Source organism: Heterocephalus glaber, unplaced genomic scaffold, assembly GCF_053883595.1.
Source record: "Heterocephalus glaber isolate CG9 unplaced genomic scaffold, H.glaber_assembly_v1.0 deba00001760, whole genome shotgun sequence".
NCBI classification, from domain to species: domain Eukaryota; kingdom Metazoa; phylum Chordata; class Mammalia; order Rodentia; family Bathyergidae; genus Heterocephalus; species Heterocephalus glaber.
Genome location: NW_028258457.1, coordinates 8,760,776 through 8,782,945, shown reverse-complemented (window position 1 = coordinate 8,782,945; position 22,170 = coordinate 8,760,776). Strand labels below are relative to the sequence as shown.

The following is a 22,170-nucleotide window of genomic DNA, read 5'->3' as shown; positions in this document are numbered from 1 at the left end:
ACTGAGCTAAATCCCCGGCCCATGGTAGTTTCATCTTAAATGTCCCTACTCATGGTAGTAGGGACAGCTTAGTGACCCTAAGTTCAAGGAGGCTTTGATGTGTCTTAGAGAGAAAATCCATGGTGAGGATTTTAGATAAACATTGGCCACGAGTTATAATGCTGTTGGCCATGAGTTCAATATTAATGGGTCAAGTCGTTTGTTTATATGCGGTGTTTTAAAAAATAAATACACATAAAGCAAAGCTATCCATTATTCAGTTGACAAAAATGTTGTGGCCAGAGGCTTTTAGACAGAGAATAACAAGATGTAGGGAAGATTCAGAAAAACTGGAGCCCTTGTTCACTGCTGGTGGACGGTAGGCTTGGCAGCACAAACCTGTTATCCCAGACCCAGGAGGCTGAGGCAGGACGATCACTGTGAGTTCAAGGGTAGCCTGAGCTACATAGTGAGTTCAAGGCCAGCTGAACTACATAGCGAGACCCCGTCTCAAAAAAACAAACGAACAAAAAATAAATTAAAAAAAACACACCAGAAAGTAGAAAAGTGGGTGCCAGGGGCTGGAGAGAGGGGAATAGGAAGTTAATAGCTAGAGTTTCAGTTTTGTATAAGAAGAGTTCCAGGGATTGGCTACACAATAGCGTGAGTTTCCCTAACATTACTGAATTGTACACGTGTGTGTGTGTGTGTGTGTGTGTGTGTGTGTGTGTGGTACTGGGGGTTGAACACAGGGCCTTAGCACTGAGGTACAATCCCAGCCCTTTTTCTATTTGAGACAAGATCTGGCCAAGTCAGTAAATTGCCCAGGCTGGGTTTGAACACATGGTCCTCCTGCCTCAGGATTCCATAGTGCTGAAATTACAGGCGTGTGTAGCCGCACCTGGACTGAACTGTACACTTAAACACAGTTAAGATGATTCATTTGATATTATCTGTATTTTACTTCTGAATAAAAAATTTTTTTTAACAGCACAAGGAATCAAATCCAGGGCCTTATGCTTGCCAGGCAAACACTACCACTGAGCTACATCTTCCACCTTTTTAATTTTGAGACAAGTTCTCATTAACTTTCCCAGGCTGGGCTCCAACTCATGATCCTCCTGCCTCAGCCTCCCAAGTAGCTAGGATTACAGGTGTGACTCATCATGCATGACTAAAATTTTAAAAAACTTTTCACGTAAGGACACACATGCAAATACACAAACGTTTCTATGACTCTTTACAGACAGCTCAGTAAATTCTGAAATCCATAACCCAGTCTTCTGCAGTCAGATCACAGCCCCTCCACCTTCCGAGCTCACCTCGAGGACAGCACCCTCCTTCCAGTTCCCAGAACCCTCTGTGCTTCCAGGCCCTGTTGGAAGCAGGGCCAAAGGCTCTCCATGTGGACCCCAGTCCTGCGGGCCTCCCTCATGCATCCTTCGGGGCCAAGTGAGAAACTGCCTCCCTTGGGCCGGGGATTTAGCTCAGTGGTTTTGCCACCTGCTGCGCAAGGTCCCGAGTTCGATCCCCGGTACAAAAAAAAAGAAAAAAGAAAAAAGAAACTGCCTCCCTGGAAAGCTTGCTTGACTCATTTTTTTTTTTTTTTTTGGTTCCGGAGATTGAACTCAGGACCTTGCACTTGCGCGGCAGGCACCGGAACCGCTAAGCTAAATCCCCAGCCCCGACTCTTGACATTTAGCAAATTAAACCACTTGTCTATTGTACCTGTCTCTGGACTTGTGGACTCAGAGCCACTGGACAGTAAGCAAGCTGTGCTGCATCTCTTCGAGTCCCCAGGGCCTTATTCGGTGTTTTTTCTCTATGCTCCCTTCCTGCCTCCCTCCCTCCCTCCCTCTCTCTCTGTGTTATTGGGAATTGAACCCAGGGGAACTCTACCCCTGACCTCCATCCCCAGCCCTTTTATTCATTATTTTGTCACAGGGTCTCACTGTGGTGTCCAGATTGGCCTGGAACTTGCGATCCTCCTGTCTCCTCCTCCTAGAGTGCTGGGATAGCAGGCACATGCCACCGTGCTGGGCTCAGTGTCTTTTTCATGGGAATTATGAGAGAAATGAGGAATAGAAACAACCCTCCTCCTGGACTTGCCATTATGTTTCTTGACACTAACTGGGGCTCCCTCTGGACTTAAAAGATAAGGATCAGGCAGGTGTGATGGTGCACTCTGGGAGCCTGAGGCAGGAGGATCTCAAGTTTGAGCCCAGCCTGGGCAATATAGCAAGACCTTGTCTCAAAATAAAAAGTAACGGGCGGAGGATTTAGCTCAGTGGTGCCACACCTGCCTGCCTCGCAACAAGCACAGGCCCTGAGTTCAATCCCTGGTACTGAAAAAATAAATAAATAAATAAGGGCTGGGATGTGGCTCAGTGCAAAGGCCTTGGGTTCCAATTCCCAATACCACCAAAAAACGAGCAAAAAGAGGCGCTATTTGCCATTTCATCCAGTGGCGCCCACTGACTTTGCCTTTTGATTTCTTTGCTCTTGTATACCGGCACCTGTTTTCTCTTTCACGAAGGGACATTAAGATGCTAGAGCGAAGCGAGCAGACCAGGCGGCTTGAGGCAAGACTCCTTCGCTCCAGGCGGGGCTTGAGCAAGGGGACTGGGTAAGGTGGGGCCTAGCGGGAAGAGGGGGCACTGGGGGCATGGCCTGCAAGGGTCTCTCTCCTTCCCAACTCCCCCCTTCCAGCTCTGCCCCGCAGCCCTGAGGCCAGCAGCTTTGCTCCACCCAGGCCCTTCTGCCAGGCAGCTAGCTACCCAAGGACTGAGACTTCAAATAAACCTCTCCTCCTTCGAGTTGCCAGTGTCGGGTATTTTGTCCCGGCCACAAGGAAAGTGACTAAGACAGTTCTGGACCAGCCAACCTCATGGAATCCATTCAGTCTACTCTGCTACTCCTGCTTTTGTTGTTGTTGTTTTGAGACAGAGTCTCACTATATAGTTCAGGTTGGCCTTGAATTCACTATGGAGCCCAAGCTGGCCTCCAACAACTGGCGATCCTCCTGCCTCAGTCTCCTCCAGTGGTGGGATGACAGGTGTTCGCCACCACACCTGGCTGCTCATGCCTGCTTCTTTATAGCTTTATGGATGCATGAAGTTGGGAAATCTTCTGGACTCCCATTCTGAGATTTTGTTGTTGTCATTTTGTTTTGTTTTTAAGACAGGGTTTCACTTTGTAGCCCAGGCTGGCCTCAAACTCACAGCAATCCTCCTGCCTCAGCCTGTGGCACCTGCACCAATAGTCAACGGGAGAAGTGTCAGTGAGGAGGTGACGATGTGCAATGCTCTGCTCCCTAAAAGTGCTAGTGAAGGGGCTGGGGATTTAGCTCAGTGGTTTCGCTGCCTGCTGTGCAAGCACAAGGACCCGAATTCGATCCCTGGCACACAAAAAAAAAAAATCTGGGAAAAGTGCTAGTGAAATGTGCCTGCATCATGACTTGCTTCTGTCCAACACAGCCAAGCTCACTGCCTCCAGAGTCAAATCTTCCACTCCACCCCTTGATGAATCAACTGCCATGAAGCCCTTGGGTGCCTAAGGCTCCAGGCGGAGGCCTTGAAGTGAATCTGAGTACGCATGACTATGGTGTACATTGTGTATCTGTGCTCCTGGCTTGACCTCGGTATCCCTGGGATCTACACTGCAGATTCAACCAACCACAGATCAAAACCAAAACAAAACAAGAAAACCCTTTTTTTTTTTGGTAGTAGTGGGGATTGAACCCAGGGTCTTTGCACTGTTTTTAAACTTTTATTTTGAGACAGGGTCTTGCTATGTTGCTAAATTGCCTGAGATGGGCTCAAACCTGCAGTATTCCTGCCTCAGCCTCCCTGAGTGTTGAATGACAGGCATGTGCCACCTTGCCCAGCTACTAAAATATTATTTAAGATATCTCTGTTATTTCTTAAACAAGACAATAGAATAACTCTTTACAGAACAGTTGCATTGTATGAGGTACCCTAAGTCATCTAGGGATGATTTAAAGTCTATGGAAGGATATAACAGAATCTGTCCAAATACCACGCGTTTTACATGAGGGATCCGCTAGCAGGCAGATGTGGTATCCGTGGGAGATCCCAGCACCCGGCTCCTGCCGGCACCGAGACGCATCTGGGCGTGGTCCCTGACCATGCACACGTCGCCAAACACACACAGATACTACACTCACACTCCCGGGGGGCCAAGGTTAAAGTGGGGGCAAATTGCACAGCGGGGACAGAGTTGAATCCTATTTTTACTTAAAATTTTGATATTTTGCTCATACTAGATTTTGTCATGAATTTTTATTTTCTTAAAATATTACATTAAGGTATTTATCTCGGGAATCCCCTTAAATTATGAGCTCGAATTGAATGCCTTGCTTGTGTTTATCTTGGCTGGAGAAGGAACACACACCTACACACACACACGCACACAAACACACACACACGCAAGAGCACATCCTCGTACCTTCATGCATAGACAACCCTTGCACAACCTCAATTTCGCCACTAGGTGTCGCTCCAGCCCCTCTGTTTTAGGCCTAGTCCCAACCTGGCTCCTTCCCTAAACTACTATTGGAATCTCTAAGATTTCCATTTACTTCCCTGCACCTGGGACTACATGGTTTTTTTTGTTTTTTTGTTGTCTTTTTTTTGGTACTGGGGATCGAACTTGGGTCCTTGCAGGACTACATGTTTTGAAGGAGTCTGGGAAGACTAGCATCTTAGCCCTAAATAGTGATGCCCTAGAAATTCAAATAGAAGTAAACAACATGGGGTTTCTTTCAGAGGGTTTTGTTTTTTGTTTGGTACCAGGGATCAAACTCAGGATCTTGCGCTTCCAAGGCAGGCACGGTGCCATTGAGCTAAATCCCTGGCCCTCTTTCGTTTTGTTTTTGTTTGTTTGTTTGTTGGTTGGTACCAAGGTCCCCTCTTTCATTTTGTTTTTGAGACAGGGTCTCACTGTGTTGTCCAGGCTGGCCTCAAAATCATGGCACTCCTCCTGCCTCAGCCTCCCAAGTGCTAGGACGACAGGCATGCTGCACCATACCTGGTTTTAGCTTTTTCAGATTATATAGGGTTCGGTTTGTCCCTAGTTTCAAGCACATCCTGGAGATCTTGGAGCATATCTCTCATACCCAAGAGGAGACAACTGTACAAGAATCTCGTGGTTTGAGAAAGAAAGAGGTCCATTCATTCATTCATGCACGAAATGGATACACACCAAGCACCGGCTGTGTGCCAGGCCATGTTCTCAGATAAGCCACCATTCTAGCTGGGAGACAACGAAAGAGCAGACAAATTGTGGAAAAGTAACAAGGGGGACAGAAAAATGCCAGAGAAGAAGAGGTCCAAGTCGCCAAAGGGAGCTATTGTAGCTAGCTGGCCTAGCTAGGCGGGCTTCAGGAAAGAGGTGACATTGAAGCAGAAAGAGGACAGGGAGGGATTCAAGTCCAGGAGAAGCGGTGGCAGGTGCAAAGGTCCTGGGGCCTTATTCCTTCCATACTATGGGGATGGAAGATCCCAGAAAAGAGTTGACCTCAAATACAATGCTAAAGATATAGCTAGATTTTAGGGAGGACTTCCCAGGGGTCTGAGCAAGGATATCTTCCCCATAGGGAAGATGGGGGGTAGGGCTTAGAGATGTCAGGCTCTCTGGCAGCTCCAGGTCACTCACAGAACATCTGGGACAAACCCTAGGCACATGCACAATGCATGTGACATACTCTCCAGTCACTCCCAACCTCTTGCCCACAGTGCACAGGTTCCTAGGTGATTTCTCCTCTCTGAGTTTCTCTGGCCCCATCTAACCCCAGGAACTTTGCACTTGCTGTTCCTTCTCCCAGACCCAGGTTTCCTCTCTCACCTCCTCAGGTATCGCAGCAAAAGTCACCCCTTAGAGACACCTCCCTGACCACTCCTGCTCCAGCGGCCATACCCCCTCCACACACCATCGCTCTATCATCTCCTCTTACTATTTGGATTCTCTGTGCCATTTGCACGGTATTATATATTTATGCAGTTGTTGAATTGCATTAGATATTTATTGGGTTTTTGTCGGTCTCCTCTGCCAGAAGGTCAGCCCCAGGCGGGCAGGGGTTTGACGACTAGGTTGGGACATTATCTTCAGTGCTTAATCCTATCTGTTGACAGAAAGGATGAAGAAATGTCTATAATGGACATGTGGTGAAGCCAGGGTCCATAGGAATCTCATAAGGGGTCTCTGGGACCCAGTGCAGGGAACAGAGAAGGGGCAGAGCATCTTTGCTCCAGATCCTTCCCTTGGCTGGGGCGCCAGGCTGGGTCCACTTAGCAGGGGCAGAGCATTTTTTCGCCACCGTGTAGTGCCCCCTGGTGGCCCTCCATAGGCACTGCAGCCAGTGGTAGGACTCCATTAGCCCGGCTCCAACTGGTTACCCCATCTCAGTCCCGCCCACGTGCTGCTTAGCCCCGCCCTCATTGAGCTCCGATTAGTCCCGCCCCCAAGCAACTCCCAACCCTGGTGCCCCCGTCAGCCTCACAATAGCGCGGCTCACACCCAAGTGCCAGGCACCCCAGCCACCGTTGAGGCAAGGACCGAAAATCTAGGGGGATCCCCAGTAGGAATTCCAAGGATCTTTCTTAGAAACCAAATTCAACTTCATTCCTTATTCCTCCAGCAGTTTTTTAGGCATTCACCTCTTTTGGTCTCTTGTCTCTGTCCGTCCGTCTGTCTGTCTGTCTCTGCTTCTCTCCAGTGCATATATCAATTGCATGCCTACTGTGTGCATTCTGATGCCAGGTGATGGCACAGAAATGTCAAGGTGGGAACCCCACCACCCTGCCTCGTGGACGCCCTCCTACCTAGACTCTAACTTCCATCGCCCCCAAGGAGGGCATACAGCTTCTGATTCCTTCTCTTCATCAGTGATGTCTACACAGGCATTGTCCACACCCATGGAGTGGATTATTTAACAGGAAGTGAGTTTGTGTGCTCTAGAGCCGGACTGCCTGGGTTCAATCCTATCTCTCCCGGACTGTCTGGCTTGAGCAAGTGACTTAACTTTTCTGTGCCTCAGTTTCTCCATCTCTTAAAGGAGAATGACAACAGCACCTACTGGTAAGGCACAGAGAGCAGTAGACACTTTTGTGCATGCTGTGAGTTTGAAACGGCTCCCTGCATATCAGAAGCGCTTAATGAATGTTCGCTGTTACTACCATTATTATTTTATTATTTTTAATCCCAGCTTCTGTCTACAGATCTGAGAACTTGGGGGAACATTCCCATCCCCAATATGGAGGAGGAAAGATTTCTCAGTATCTGAAGACATCTCGGACCCTCTGCATTTTGAAAACTCCCCAAGCCTGACCAAAAGATGACATGCTATACGGAGACAGACTGGCTTCCCTGAGAATGCAAATGGAGTGTGTGAGAAGCCAACACACGCGTGCACCCGAGTGTGTGGATGCACACGATTTTGCACACATAGCCCCACCTCCTCCACATCCTCTTCCAAGCAGTGTACTCAGGGGCACTGGAAGACACATGGTCACCTCAAAGCTCTGACACGGGCAGACATCTGGTCATGCTCGTCCTTTGTACAACACCCAGGCATTTAGACACAGGCATGAGGATGCTGTCACACATGCCTTCAGCTGCACAAACACCTCCAGGATTAACATGGTCCTCACTGGGTGTCACATCACCAGTCACACCGAGACACACAACTCCCATCTCTGGCTCAAAGCCTCACGTCACACCAATCCTTTGGTGACAGCAACCCACTGTCACACACAGGCTCAACCTCACGTACAAACACCCTTTCCCGATCACACCCCAACTCACTCGCAGTTGAACAACACCTGCACACACACACACTCACCCATACCGGTCACACCCAGCCACCACACAAAGGCACGCGCGTTGATCCTGGCCCCCCAGCACCACATGCTCGTCCCCTTCTGTCACTCACACGTGAGTCCCGCTCCCTTCCCCACTCTGGGGGTGCAGGCCAGGAATGGGGGAGCTCAGAAGCCGAGCACCCTGGCCATGATGTGGAAACGAAGGGTCAGCGACGCCCCCAAAGCTTCCTGAAGTTTCCCCCCAATCCTATTCAGCTCCAGTGAAATGATGGCAGGGTGTGGGCTACGGGGTCACTGAGGGATTAAGAACCCCAAAGCAGGATTCTGCTGGGCCCCCAAACCATCCTAGCTGGAGGCTGCAAACGCAAAGCCCCCTCCTTTCTCCCAAGTCGAGGTGGGGGTCCTAGCCCCTCCCCCGCTGCGACCTCCGCCCCTCGCCACCCTGCAGCTCGAGGGGGGGCTCGTGCACCCCCAAACCACGTTTTCCCGGGACCCTTCTGCGCCTGCGACCCCTCCAGCAGCTCTCCTGCGCCCGCACCTGCCTGCCGGGCCCCTACCTGTCCGGCGAGGCCTGGGGACATCAACAGCAGGAGCAGCAACACAAGCGGGGGGACCGTGAGGGGCCACATGACGCGCCCCCGGCTCGGCCTTCCGTCCCCGCCCCCCGCCCTCTCTAGCGGCGTCTCGGCGCGGGACCGCCACCAGGCGCGACCCCGCCCGCCCGCGAACGGGCGACCCTCCGCCGCCACCTCCCCGCCTCGCCCGCGGCAGGGAATCCGCCCCGCCCCCTCGCTCACGCCCCGCCCCGCCCCATGCCCCGCCCACCGCCGCCTCCCGCCCATTCTCGCGCCCGGCCTTCACTGTGGGCTCTGCCCCGCCCCTTTCTTGCGCCTCATCTTTGTTGCCGGCCCCGCCCCTCGCCCCGCCCCCAGCTCGTCTTTGGGAGTCCAGAGAGCGGGTTCGGGGGGTGAGGAAAAAGGGATCCGGCCCTGGGGCCCTGGCGAGAGAGGGACCCGGGGACAAGACCCAACAGGCCCCATCGCACCCCAAGGCTATTAATGGGTGCAGGTCAAAACCTGGAAAGGGAGTTTCGTCAATTTCACCAACCACCGTGAGTTCGAGGTCAGCCTGGGCTACATAGTGACCTTGTCTCAAAAAGCAAACAAAAGGGCCGGGGATTTAGCTCAGTGGTTCCGGCGCCTGCCTGGCAGGCGCAAGGTCCCGAGCTCGATCCCTGATACCAAAAAATACAATAAAAAAAGAAGGCCTGGTAGCAAAGAAGAGAAATTATGAGGTCTCCCTCCTTAAATAACTTAACAGTCAATAGAGAAACTGAGGCAGAGCTTGTGGAATTTGGGGCAGGGGCTCCATGCCTCGTCAAGGGGAGGCGGGGTAAGGGGGCGGGGATCGGGAGTGAGCCAAATTCAGGGAGCAGGAGAGGGTCATAGACAGAGGAGGCGGGGATGATCGGGTGTGTGGGCCTGGCTCCAGCAGGGGTGTCACCTCGTGTCACTTCCCACGCACCCTGCAGCTGGAAGGCTCCTCCCACACACACACCTGGGACACTCTCCTGCTTTCGATTCAATGCCCAAGACGACAGACCAATTCCCTTCCTGAGAGAATCAAAATATGAAGGCGGCCTCCAGGCGGAGCATTTGCATATGAAGGGTGTCCTTGTCCTGCCTGCCTTCTTTTGGGGCTCTCTGGAGATTTTCTCCGCCTCCCACTCCCACCCCAGCAGTCTCCCCAGTCGCCCCTGCCTCCCCGCACTCCTCAGGGGCTTGGGGCAGGGAAGGAAGTCAGATTATGAAGGAATTAGCCATAACATATGGAGGACAAGGAAAGCCGGCATTATTCTGACTACGATGTACCATGCAGACTTTATTATTGGATTTGTTGGGGCAAAGAGGAAGAGTCTGGTGTCCAAACACCCTGGCTCTGTTGCTGCATCACCATGAGACTTCCCAAGTGAGTTTTCCCTCTCTTAAAAGACCTGTTTCCCCTCAACATCTCCACACCACCAGGAATCATTGAGTCCGAAGTGAACAGTGCACCTAGCACTCGGTCCCTGGAGCACATTACCACAGAGTGGTTGAGGACAGTGGCCACAGGATGTGTCCCAAGACAGAATGTGAGCTTGGGAAGGCGTCTCCTCCATTCCTCTACCTCCTTGTCCCAAACAAGAGATGATCTTTTGCCAAATCTTCAGGGCCAGCCTGTGGTAGGTGTAGGGTAGAATGATGAAATTCCAAAGCTCTTGACTTAAGAGTGGATACCCTTACGAAGGCGGTGTTTCAGAACCATGAACAGTGTCCACCTTGGGCTCTGGTCACCCAGACTGTCACTGTCATAGCCAAGCTATTCCTGTCCTCCCTTCTGTATCAGGAGAGATGACCTCTGTAAACTACATTTCCCAGGCTCCCTTGACCACTGCAAACTACATTTCCCAGACTCCTCTGCATCTGTGCGGTTTAGCCAATGGGGGGTCTGGAAGGAGATTGGAGGGCAGGAAGATGGGCAAAGCTGAAGGATCTCCCCCCCCCCCCCCCACACACCACCACGTTGGGGATCCCAGCAGTAGCTGTTGAGTCCTCTTTACGGTCTCAGGCCCTCCAGATTGTACTACTCCCAGGTGGCTGCAGCTGTGGGACTCTGGTAACCACCTCCTCCTTTTGTCATTTGGGCCACCGAAGATGGTGGCTTGCTACTCCAGAGCTGATTCACCTCCCATCTGCTCTTTAAACCGACCCAATACTCTTGGTGATTAATTCCCCACATGAAATTCTCTCTGTTGAACCACCTGGCATGGGCTGTGGTTTGCAGGCTGAACCCAAGACAGTATATTCAGTGCCATTTTTGTGACCACCGCTGTGGTCAGTGGGTGGTGTCAGGGTCCTAGTGAATGTGGTCTCTGCTGCCATCAGTGTTCTGTCCTGAGATCATCATTGTGGTCGTCACTGGTCTTCCCTGGGTGTGTTGCAGTCAGTGTAATGACCAGGATTGTGGTCTGTTTTCTGTGTTCAATATTGCAATCCCTGTGCTCATTGTCCTGAGCTCACTTTAGACAGTGGACTGTCTGTGCTATGGTCAAAGTTGTGATCAGATTGTGTTGTGGTCAAGGTCCCACTCAGTGACCTGGGTGTCAGCTTCAAGGTCAGCACTGTTATGGTGAGCGTGGTATCTATGATGGAGGTGTCAGAATTGTGGTCCATCATTGAGGAGTCAGGATAGGATTCTCTAGGATTTGACAGGACAGAAACTGATGAGCTAGGTGGCTGAGTCTGGCTCTGGGCACAGGGCCCTCTGACAGCATATGTCTTGGGTCTTGTTAAACAATCTATATCCCTCTCTATTCTTCAGGATCCTTTGGTAACAGCTGCAGAAATCTGACTTGAACTGGATTAAGAAAAAAAGAATATATATTGGCTCACAGAACTGAAAAAAATAATCCAGGGGTAATGGAATTCAGGCATGGCTGGATCCAGGGGTCCTGCTATATCATCTCTTCATGTCTTTTTTTTTTTTTTTGGTACTGGGGATCGAACTCAGGTACTTGCACTTGCACAGCAGGTGGCAAAACCACTGAGCTAAATCCCTGGTCCCATCTCTTCATATCTTGTCTCTGTCCTCTGGGAGAGATTCCTTTTAGTCAAAAGGTGACAATTAGTTCTCTGAAACTGGGCATGATGCCTCATACCTGTAATCCCAGCACTTGAGAGGCTGAAGCAGATCACCATGAGTTCAAGGCCAGCCTGATCTACATAGTGAGACCCTGTCTCAAAAAATTAAAAAAGTTTAGTCCTCAGAATTTCTTTCTTCCAAGCTCAGCAACATCAGCAAAAAGGAGTTTGCAAAATAATAACTTAGTGAGCCATTTCAAGTCATAGGCCCATCCCTGAGCAGGTCATAGGTTCTGAAGAGTGTGGCTTGGCCAGATCTGGCTCAAAGCTCATCTTCCTGGATTAGGAGTGGGGTTAGCCTTAGTCGGTCTACATTGAACAGGAGGGGCATGAGAGGATGTGGATCTTTGACCATTGAAAGAAGGAAAGAATGTTGTACAACCAAACCAAAAGCACCATCCCAACCTCTAATGCACATTTCTATATGGCAGGGTCTTCCAAGCTAAAAACTGTTTCCAGACTCCCTTGCAGCTAAACTTCTGTATGCAGGAGAGGCTCTAACAGTTATAAGCAGGAATGGTGGGTGATGTAAGTCATCTTCCTGCTGTGTTAACAGAGGCAGGTGCCACTCACAGTGGTGGAGACAGATTTCCTTGCAGGCTTGTTCTTGTTTTTAGTCACCAATATCACCACCAACTCTTATTGAGAGGCAATCACAATAATAATGATGGTGACTTCCAGAGTAGTGGCATTGTTGCTGCCTCCCCACCTCTCCTCTTCTCCTTCTCCTTCCTCTTCCTCTTTCTTCTCCTCCTCCTTCTCCCTCCCTCCCTTTCCCCCACCTCCTTCTCTTCTTTTTTTGCAGTACTGGGGATTGAACCCAAAACCTCACTCACGCTAGGAAAGCGCTGTACCACTGAGCTATTACACTCCAACCCTTTTTACTTTTTCTTTTGAGACAGGGTCTCACTAAGTCACACACTTGCTACCCTCCTGCTCCAGCCTCCCAGTAGCTGGGATTCTAGGGCTGCACCATATGTCTGGCTTATCTTTTGTTTTTGTTTTTTTGGTACTGGGAATTGAACTCAGGACCTTGCACTTGCCAGGCAGGCACAGCACCACTGAGCTAAATCCCTAGCCCCTGGCTTACTGTTTTGGTTTGGTTTTTGGTACCGGGGATCGAACTCAGGTCCTTGTGTTTGCACAGCAGGTGGCGAAACCACTGAGCTAACTCCCCAGCCCTGGCTTACTATTTTTAAATCTGCAATTTAGTGGTGTTCATTACTTTTACCCTGTTGTGCAGCCACATCACTATGTCCAGAACCTTTTCATCATCCAAACAGAATTTCTGTAACCTTTGAGCAATAATTCCCCATTCTCCCCTCCTGCCAGGCCCTGGTAACCTCTAATCCACTTTCTGTCTCCATGAATGTCTGGTCTAAACATTTCTCCAAATGGAATCATGCAGTACTTGTCCTTTTTGTGTCTGGCTTCTTTCACTTAGCATAATGTTTTCAAGGTTCACCTACAACCACATTGTGGTATGAATCAGATGTTTGTTCTTATGGTTGAACAATATTCCATGGATAGATATGCACATTTTGTGCCTCCCTTACAGTGATGTATTCTCTTTTGTTGTTGTTGTTGTTGTTGTTGTTGTTATTGGTGTTTGGGTTTTTTTGGTTATTGTTTTTTGAGTCAGGGTCTCACTATGTAATTCAGGCTTGAATTCACTATGTAGCCCAGGCTGGCCTTGAATTTGTGATGATCCTCCTGCCTCAGCTTCCCAAGTGCTGGGATTACAGGTATGTGGCATCATGCCTGGCTGGTGATGTATTATTTTTTATTTTATTTATTTTTTGGCAGTGCTGTGGGTGAAATCCAGGGCCTCAGACATGCTAGGCAAGCACTCACCACTGAGCTCTGTTCTCGGCTCCTGGTTATGTATTCTTGATGTTCACTGTTCCCAGTGGGGGATCCGCCATATTCCTGATAATAACTGAGCCATTTGCCCCTAGACCAGCCAGTTGCAAGGTGCTGTTCCATAGCAATTCATCCTAAAGATCTCAACTAGATCTCCATCCTTCAGTCTTCCACCAATTTGTAAGTACCAAGTTCTCTAGTGCCTTCGTCTGTTTTCTGTTACTATAACAAAATACCCAGTGGTGGGTACTTTATAAAGAAAAAAGGTTTATTTGGCTCATAGTTCTGGGTGGTTAAGAATGAGAGATGGAGGGAGGGGGAAAGGGGAGTGGGGAAAGGGATGAAGAAAGAACTACAAGGGCCGGGGATTCAGCTCAGTGGTTCTGCTGCCTGCCTCATGATCCCTGGTACCAAAAAAAAGAAAGAACTACGATATGTTATATCCATGCAGCAACTCTCCCATGAGGGATGTGACCATAAGCACTACACACATGGATGGAGTCATAACAAATAACAATTGAAAACAAAATCAAAGGGCTTGCATCTGCTCAACTGTGGTAGGGACCTCTGGCAAAAGGCATCATAGTGACAGGAGCCTGTGGGGAAGAGATCATGTGGTGTGACCAAAACCTGGAGAGGTCTCGGAGCAGGTGAGCTCTTTTTATAACATGCTCTGTGGGAACTAACCAGGGCCCCAGGGAGCTACATTAATGCCATCCAAAGGGGATGGCCCCGTGACCTAATCACCTTTTGCACGGCCCCATGTCTGTCTCCTCAGTTTTTATTTGTTTATTAGTTCATGTTTGGAGTACATAATGACCACATTCCTCCTGGGGAATCTATACACAAACAAAGCACATCTCAATTCTCTTTTCTTCCCCTTCCCCTCCTTTTCCTCCCCTCTCTCCATCTCTTGGTGCCCTTCCCTTTTGCAAAAGATCAATCTATTTCCTATTATTATTATTATTATTATTATTATTACTTTTTTGGTACTGGGGATCGAACTTGGGACCTTGTGCTTGGGAGGCAGGCGGTGGAACCACTGAGCTAAATCCCCGGCCCTATTTCCTATTATTTATCTTTTAGTTTACTCTTTATTTATACTTTGGGTTTCTCATATAAGAGAAACAATATAATATTTAAACTTGTGTGTCTGATTTATTTCACTTAATATTATGGCCTCACGGTGCATCCATTTTCCTAACAAATGCCTTCCTTATGGCAGAGTACTACTCCATAGTGTGTAAATATGACATTTTCTTTATCCATTCATCTACTGATGGACACACTGACCCCACCTCTTAAGATTCTATCACCACTTCAGAACTTTTTTCTCTCTTCTTTTTCTCCTTTTTTCCTGTCTTTCCTCCTTCCCTCCTCTCTCTCTCTCTCTCTCTCTCTCTCTCTCTCTCTCTCTCTCTCTCTCTCTCTCTCTCTCTCTTTCCTTTTTTCTGTGCTGAGGTTCAAACTCCCAGCCTCCTGCAGGCTAGGCAAGCACTCTACCACTGAGCACATCCCCAGCCCCTGGGAATTGTGTCTTTAATAATCACCATCCCCACCCGTGGAGTCCAGCTAAATCCTCAGCCCTGGGCCAAGTACTCTCATGCATTGCTTCCTTGAATGCTTGCAACAACCCCAGAGGTAGGAATTATTCTCCCTAATTTAAGAATGTAAAGTTTGACAGCACTCTGGGAGGCTGAGGAGGGAGAATCACAAGCTCCAGCCCAGCCTGGGCAACTTAGCAACACCCTGTGTCAAAATAAAAAGTGGGGTGCGGATGGAGCTCAGTGTGAAGTCCCTGGGTTCAATCCCCAGTGCTAGAGAGGAAAAAAAAAAAAGGAGTGAAAAGTTTGAATCTCAGAGAGGTTAAGTAACTTGCCCATGGTCACCTCACTATAAAGGGCAGACACAGGATCCAAAATCAGTTCTGTCTGACTCAAAGCCTACCTATGGGCCTTGGTAGCATTATATTGAGGATTTTGGTTTGGTTTTCTGTTTTCCTGGTTTTGGTTTTTGGTTTGTTGGTTTGGTTTTGGTTTTTTGAGATAGGGTCTCATTATGTAGCTCAGGCTGGCCTCAAACTCACAGAGATCCTTCTGCCTCAGCCTCCCGAGTGCTGGGATAGCAGGCATACGCCACCACACCCAGCTTCATGCACGATTCCACACACAATGGACACACAGTGTGTACAAAACACATCCACAGACTCACATTTCAGAGCCACGGTCACACTCATGCCCCCGTGGCCCAGGCTGAGGTTCCCACACAGGCAGACCCGCGGGGACGCCCACGCCATCTCTCCCACGCAGAGTCCAGGCGGGGTAGCGTGGGAACCGGGCTGCGAGCACCGGGCCGGCAGCCGCAGTGACTCAGGGGCCCATGGGGATGGGGAGAGGAGGGGGCGGGCGGCCAGCGCATGTGGCTCCCATTACAGGCCTGGGAATTGCGGCCTGAGCTGGCAGGACAAGGAGACCCGGGACGCTTCCCAGCTCTGCCAGCTCAGGAAGAGCGAGCCCTGGTCCGGAACTTGGCTCAAACCGCACAGCTTCCGGTCTACCCGAAGCCAGGCCAGGCCGGTACTGAGTCCAAATCCTGCAGCGACTCTGGGAAGGGTTTCCTAGAGGAGAGAGTGAGGCCGAGTGAGCGAGGGGAAGGCACTTGCCTGGGTACACAGCCAGGAAGGGGTAGGGTTGGATCTCCATTGTACCCCTGGCTCCCACCGCAGAGTAGATGCAAGGACTCTTGCAGCTATTTGACCTGCAAGTGGAGAATTTATGAATTTGTGGTTCGGAGCAAGGCAGCAACCATCTTTAAGTAAAGAGGAAGGGGTGGCCATGTATGTCTGGGGGGCCCTGGTGCCAAGCAGTGACATTCTAGCCATCACCTGAAGGGTGAGAAGCAAGCAGGGCTCAGTGGGCAGAGAGCAGAGCAGGTGCAAAGGCCCTGAGGCTACCAGGTGCAGAGGGCTGAGGCACCTGTGAGGGTGGTGATGGGAACACTGCAGCTGCCAGACTTGAACTACTTTGGGCCCAGCAGGGAGCCTTGAAAGAGTGCGGCTCGGTGACCAGCATGAAGTCCACCTGGAGGATAGCTGATGTATTTCTGTGGGACCCAAGAATGCCATTCTTGGGAATCTACACACCCCGGAGACACTTACCCATGCACACAAGGGACACACTCTGGGTGTTTAGGCAGACAAGGTGGGAAATACCTACAGGCTCATGAGGGAACCCGAGAACAAAAAAGAGGTGAAGCCTCACATTGCAATTAAAAGCATAGGGTTAGAAATACTTGTATCTAGTGTGCATGGTAGCACATGCCTGGAATCCCAGCACTCTGGGAAGCTGAGGCAGGAGGATTTCAAGATTGAGCCCAGCCTGGGAAACTTAACAAGACTGTCTTAAAATTAAAAATAGAAAGGGCCACGGATGTAGTTCAATCTGAATGCTCTGGGTTTGATCCCCAGGACTGCAAAAAGGAGACAGGGGAGGGGTGAAGGGGAAGGAGGAGAACAGGAAGAGGAAAAGGAAGAAGAAAAAGAAGAGAAAGAATTGTATCCACATGTAGAGAAGATGCAGAAACGCGCTGAGCCTACAAAACAAACTTCATAGACCGTGTTGAATATTGAAGCGGTTTTAAAACCTGCCGGATCTCGCGAGTAGTGCACGGATACAGCCCCCGCCCCCGCCGTAAACAAGGAGAAACATTCCAGAGGCAATAATTTCCAGACTGGGGAGGCGGAGACAGCGGCAATTTGTGTTGAATAAGGAGAGAATTTTAGCTGAGCAAAGATGAAAAAGTTTCCGGGATGGATGGTAGTGAATTCTCTATTGGAACTGAGACTCCAAAATGGTTATAATGAGGGTTAGGGTGGACCTCGGGGTTGGAGGACTTGCCTAGCATGTGTGAGATCCTTGGGATCCAACCCAGCACTGGAAAAAAAAAAGTCACCATGATAAATCTTATTATGTATTTTTAAAATATAATTAAAAATAAAGGTTGGGTGTAGTATCTCACGCCTGGCCCTCTGGCTACTCTGGAGACTAAGGAAGACTGCAAGTTTGAGCACAGCCTGGGCAACTTAGTGAGATCCTGTAACCAGGGCTCGGGATCGTTAGGTTTTTATATTTCTTTTTTTCTTTTTTGGTCCCAGGGATCAAACTCAGGACCTTGCGCTTGCCACCCATGCAGTGGCACCAGGGATCGAACTCGAGTCCTTTCGCCTGTGCAGCAGGGGGCGAAACCACTAAGCTAAATCCCCGGCCCTCGATTTTATATATATATATATTTTTTTTTTGGTATCGTGGTCGAGGATTGAACTCGGGACCTTGTGCTTTCGAGGCAGGCGGTAGAACCGCTGAGCTAAATCCCCGACCCCGATTTTATATTTCTTAAAGGTAGGAAAAGACGTTCGGCCTGCGGGGTGTGAGCAGGCCACCAAAGAAAGAACACAGTGGCCATGAGGTTAATGGTGCCATCTTTTGTATGGGCTCCATTAACCTTGACCCCTCCAATCTGACGTGGATCTGGGCCAGCCTATCAAAAACCTAATTGAATTCTTGCCGGAGGAATTGAAGGTAGGGTTCTCTGATTAGTCCCAGTCTCAGGATTTGAGCCGTGTCCTGAATCTTGTGATTGACTGATCACGCCCACTTCTCCAACCGGCCGGCCACACCCTAATCTCTTGCCTCAATCCTGTCACAAAATAAAATTTTAAAAGACCCTCTCAGATACCGAAATCCACAGATGCACAACTTCATGATATAAAACGGTGTCTTGTTTGCATAGAGTCTACAGAAATCCTCCCCTAGATAGTAAATCATCTCTAGATCACTTGGAATACTCAAGACAACATAGAGGCTACGGGAACATTGGCTATGTTGCATCACACTGTTTCGAGAATCATTACAAGAAACAAAGTCCAAGTGTGTTCAGTACCAAAGCAAATTTTTCCAATTTTTTTTTGAGACAGGATCTCACTATGTAATGCAGGCTGGCCTTGAACTCACTATGAAGCCCAGGCTGGCTTCAAACTCTGAGAGATCCTCCTGCCTCAGCCTTGAGTGCTGGGATTACAGGCAAGAAACACTACACCTGGCTCCCAAATTTTTTCAGTTCGTGGTCTGCTGAACTATCAAGCCTCAGTTAGTGTAGTTGCTTCCTTCCTGTCAACCACCCCAAAGTGTTAATGGCATCCCAACAAGGTCATTATTTCATTCGCTGTTTTCTCCGACACTGGCGCAGTGCAAAGCACGCCAGTAAATATTTGCTGCCTGCGGTCCCTGACCTGCTGGATGGGTCCGTGTGTGGAGCTCCATGTGTTGGTGGCCAGTCTGCATGCTTGGGGCAGTGGAGCCCTCTGTGTGCTGAGCACAGGGCATGTCCCTCACGCAGCAGCTCCATGTGTGACCACGGAGGCCTTCCTCTTTCCAGATGTGGTTCTTTGCTGTTGAAAGTCGGTTTGTGCGGACAATCGTGGATGTTGAAGGAGACCAGCAGTGTGACTGTGGGTGTGCCCTGCTCTTGTTGCCAGGGTGTCTGAATCTGGCTGAGGCCGGAAGGTTGTACAATGTGGGTCTTGGATTCGACCTGCAGCTGTGAGAGGTAAGATAAGGATCTGCCGGGGCTGGGGGCGCATGCCTGTCATCCCAGCACTGGGGGGACTGAGGCAGGATGATCGCTCTGAGTTTGAGGCCAGCCTGGGCTACAGTGAGACCCTGTCTCAAAAAACAAAAAGAAGATAAATATTGATTCCGTGGGCCCTTGGTCCGCATGCGTGTCTGTGTGCGTGTCTCTGGTGGCATCATGTGTAGTAGAATCCGCTACTGGTTCTGCCCCCCACAACCGTCTCTGGCTGAAGCTGCGGGCGACCCCGGCGCGGGCGGCCCGGCCCGCCCCGCCCCCAGCTGGGAACTGCGCGCCTCGGCGCTGGCTCAGGAAGCAGAGTCGGCTGATTAATTACAGTTGCTGAATATGCAAACCAGCTGGGGTTTCCCAGCAGCTGCCGGGGCCAGCGAGGATACTGAGAATAAATGCGGGGAGCGGAGCTGGGCCAGAATTCCCTTCTCACACCTTTGTCAATTAACCTTTAATTTACAGGGTCGAGCGGGTCCTTCATTAACGAGCTTTGGGCTAATTAAAGCATCCTCATTAAACTATACGTTAATTGTCCCTTCCCCCCCCAAAGGCCTCCACCGAGATGGGTTAGAGTTGTGGGAGGAACAAAGACAGGCGGATTTGTGTGCAAACCTAGGCTATGTGTCAGGGGGCTGTTGCCTCCCCGCCCCCCCGCCTCAGTTTCCCTCCAGCCTCATTTGTGCAAGGGGATTGGGAGATGTTGCTTAAGTGGGCTGTGGTAATTAGGAAAGAGAATATGTATAAGGTGCTGAGCTCTGGCATGACTAGAGATGGGACCCAGAGCCTTGGCACGGAGCTATGTCCACAGCCCTTTTTTTATTTTTTGAGACAGGGTTTTGGGCGGGGTTCAAACTTGTGGTCCTTTTGCCTCAGCCTCCCAGAGTGCTGGGATTACAGGTGTGTGCCACCACATGTGGCCCAAAACTTGCTAATGGTCTTTGTCACTTTCTTTAGCTATCTACCTGTCTATCAACAGGGTCTCACTATGAGACCGGGCTGGCCTTGAACTTGCAGCAATCCTCCTGCCTCAGCCTCCCAAGTTCTGGGATTACAGGCATGCACCACCATGCCCAGATAGTTTCTAGGTTTTGTTTTGGTTTTGGTACTGGGAATCAAACTCAGGACCTTGCACTTGCAAGGCAGGTGCAGTGCCACTGAGCTAAATCCCTGGCTGTAGTGTTTTTGGTTTTGGTTTTTTTTATTCATTAAGTTTATTGGTATATTTTAGTTTTAGACTCTGGCCAAATTATTCCATCTCCTTGTTCCTCAGTTTCCTCATCTGCAAGACAGGACTAACAGATACTTCCTCAAATGTTAAGAGGAATAAAATTATCCAAATAATAATTGGATGGACAGCATCTAACATATAGACAATGGTGACTGCAATGATTATTAATAGCATTAGTTGAATAAATCACAGGTCACGTATTCCCAAAGGCATGGTGTATAAGGAGAAGGCCAAACAAAGGGTTGAGTGAATTGTTCATTGAAAGAAAGTAAGCCGGGTATGGTGGTGCGTACTTATAATCCCAGATACTCAGGAGGCTGAGGCAGGAGGATCACAAGTTCAAGGTCAGCCTGGACAACTTAGGGAGATCCTGTCTCAAAATCAAGCTTTCTTAAAAAGAGGTGGTGGTCGTGTAGCTCAGCACTAGAATGCTTGCCTAGCAGGTGGGAGGCCTGGTATCAATACTCAGTATCACAAAAGAAAAAGAAAAAAGAAAGTGAGATTTTAGTGTAGATGGCCTGAAAAGGGAGGGTAGGCAAGGACAGATGTCAGGGAAGAAAAGGAAGGGGGAGGTGGCAGAATAGTAAGAAATCTAGACTTAGGGACAGCACATTTCCAGTTATGCATTTACAGTGCTGGGGACTTCTGAGGACAAAGATGTTCACATTAATTTTTTTTTTAGTACTGGGGATCAAACTCAGGGCCTTGTGCTGTGAGGCAGGTGCATTGCCACTGAGCTAAATCCTTGGCCCTATATTAAATTGTAATTTGTTCATTTTCCACAGTGGAGACTCCTGGTCCTCACACAGGCTTCCATGTCAACCTTCAGTGAAAGTTGGGTTCACTCACTGTGTTAGTATTATCGATGACAGCTGCTGTAACAAACAGCCCCAAAAACCCTCAGTGTCATAAAACAATCAAGTCTTTTCTTGTTCATATCACTGCCTGATGGGGGTCTCCGAGCAGTTACTCAGAGAACCAAGCCCTTTTCAAATTCCACATGCAGTTGGCTCTCATTATCCACAGATTCCACATTATAGATTCAACCAACCATAGACTGAAAATATTTGGGAAAATTTTGCATCTATTCTAAACATGCACAGAATTTTTTTCTTGTCGCTACTCCCTATAAATACAGCATAGCAAGTATGTATAAAACATTTATATTGCCCTAGGTATTACAGGTCAGGCTGGCCTTGAGCTCATTATTTAGATCATGTTGGCCTCAAACTTGTGGTGATCCTCCTGCCTCAGTCTCCTGAGTGCTGGGATGATGGGTGTGCGCCACTCCACCATGCTGAGAATTTCTTTATTTTTGCAGTTCTGGGGGATGGAATCCAGGGCTTCCTGCATGCTAGGAAAGTGCTCTACTGAGCTCCTCTGTAGCCCAAGACAAGACTGAAGTCTGCAGGAGGATGTGTGTAGATTCTACGCAAATACTGTTGTTTTTTATAAGAGATGTGGGCCTCCATGGATTTTAGCATGGTTGGGAAGAGGGGTCCACAGATCCTGAGGAGTGACTGGAACACCGCTATCTTGTACATATGGCCTCCATGGTTACCTTTTATAAAGTCAGGAAATAGGGCAGAGGATGGCATAGGAGATTTTCTAACCACTCACATCTATTGGCTAAGACCCAATCATATGGCCCCAACCTAACTAACTCCAAAGAAAGCAGGGAAACATTTTCAGTTGTATATGCCCAGGGAGAGGAAAACAGCAAATAGCATTAGCATTACCACATGCATTTTATTGATCTCTTTATTTATGGTGCTGGGGATCAAACCCCGGGCTTCATGAAAGATAGGCTCACCACTGAGCTACTCCCCAGACCTTCCATATGCGTTCTTGAGGTCAAGATGTTTGCAGGAGGAGCTAAAGGACAACAGTGTCTTTATGAGGTGTGATAAAAAATACACTAACTCTGCTGCCAAGTGCCATC

General features: G+C 49.2%; 1 protein-coding gene across 4 annotated transcripts in view; it reads right to left on the bottom strand.

Annotated features, from left to right (window-relative positions):
* Olfm2 (olfactomedin 2) overlaps nucleotides 1–8,579 on the bottom strand; it is a 65,650-nt gene extending 57,071 nt beyond the window's left edge. Inside the window, exon 1 of one of the 4 annotated variants that reach the window (XM_087201535.1) lies at nucleotides 8,378–8,579. Coding sequence is in view for 2 of the 4 variants with exons in the window: in XM_021244984.2 (XP_021100643.2) it covers nucleotides 8,378–8,449 (72 nt within the window). In the remaining 2 variants the exon portion in view is untranslated. The remainder of the gene's footprint in view (nucleotides 1–8,377) is intronic. The other 3 variants (XM_021244982.2, XM_021244984.2, XM_087201536.1) reach the window with 3 other exon arrangements.
* Nucleotides 8,580–22,170: the final 13,591 nt, after the last annotated feature.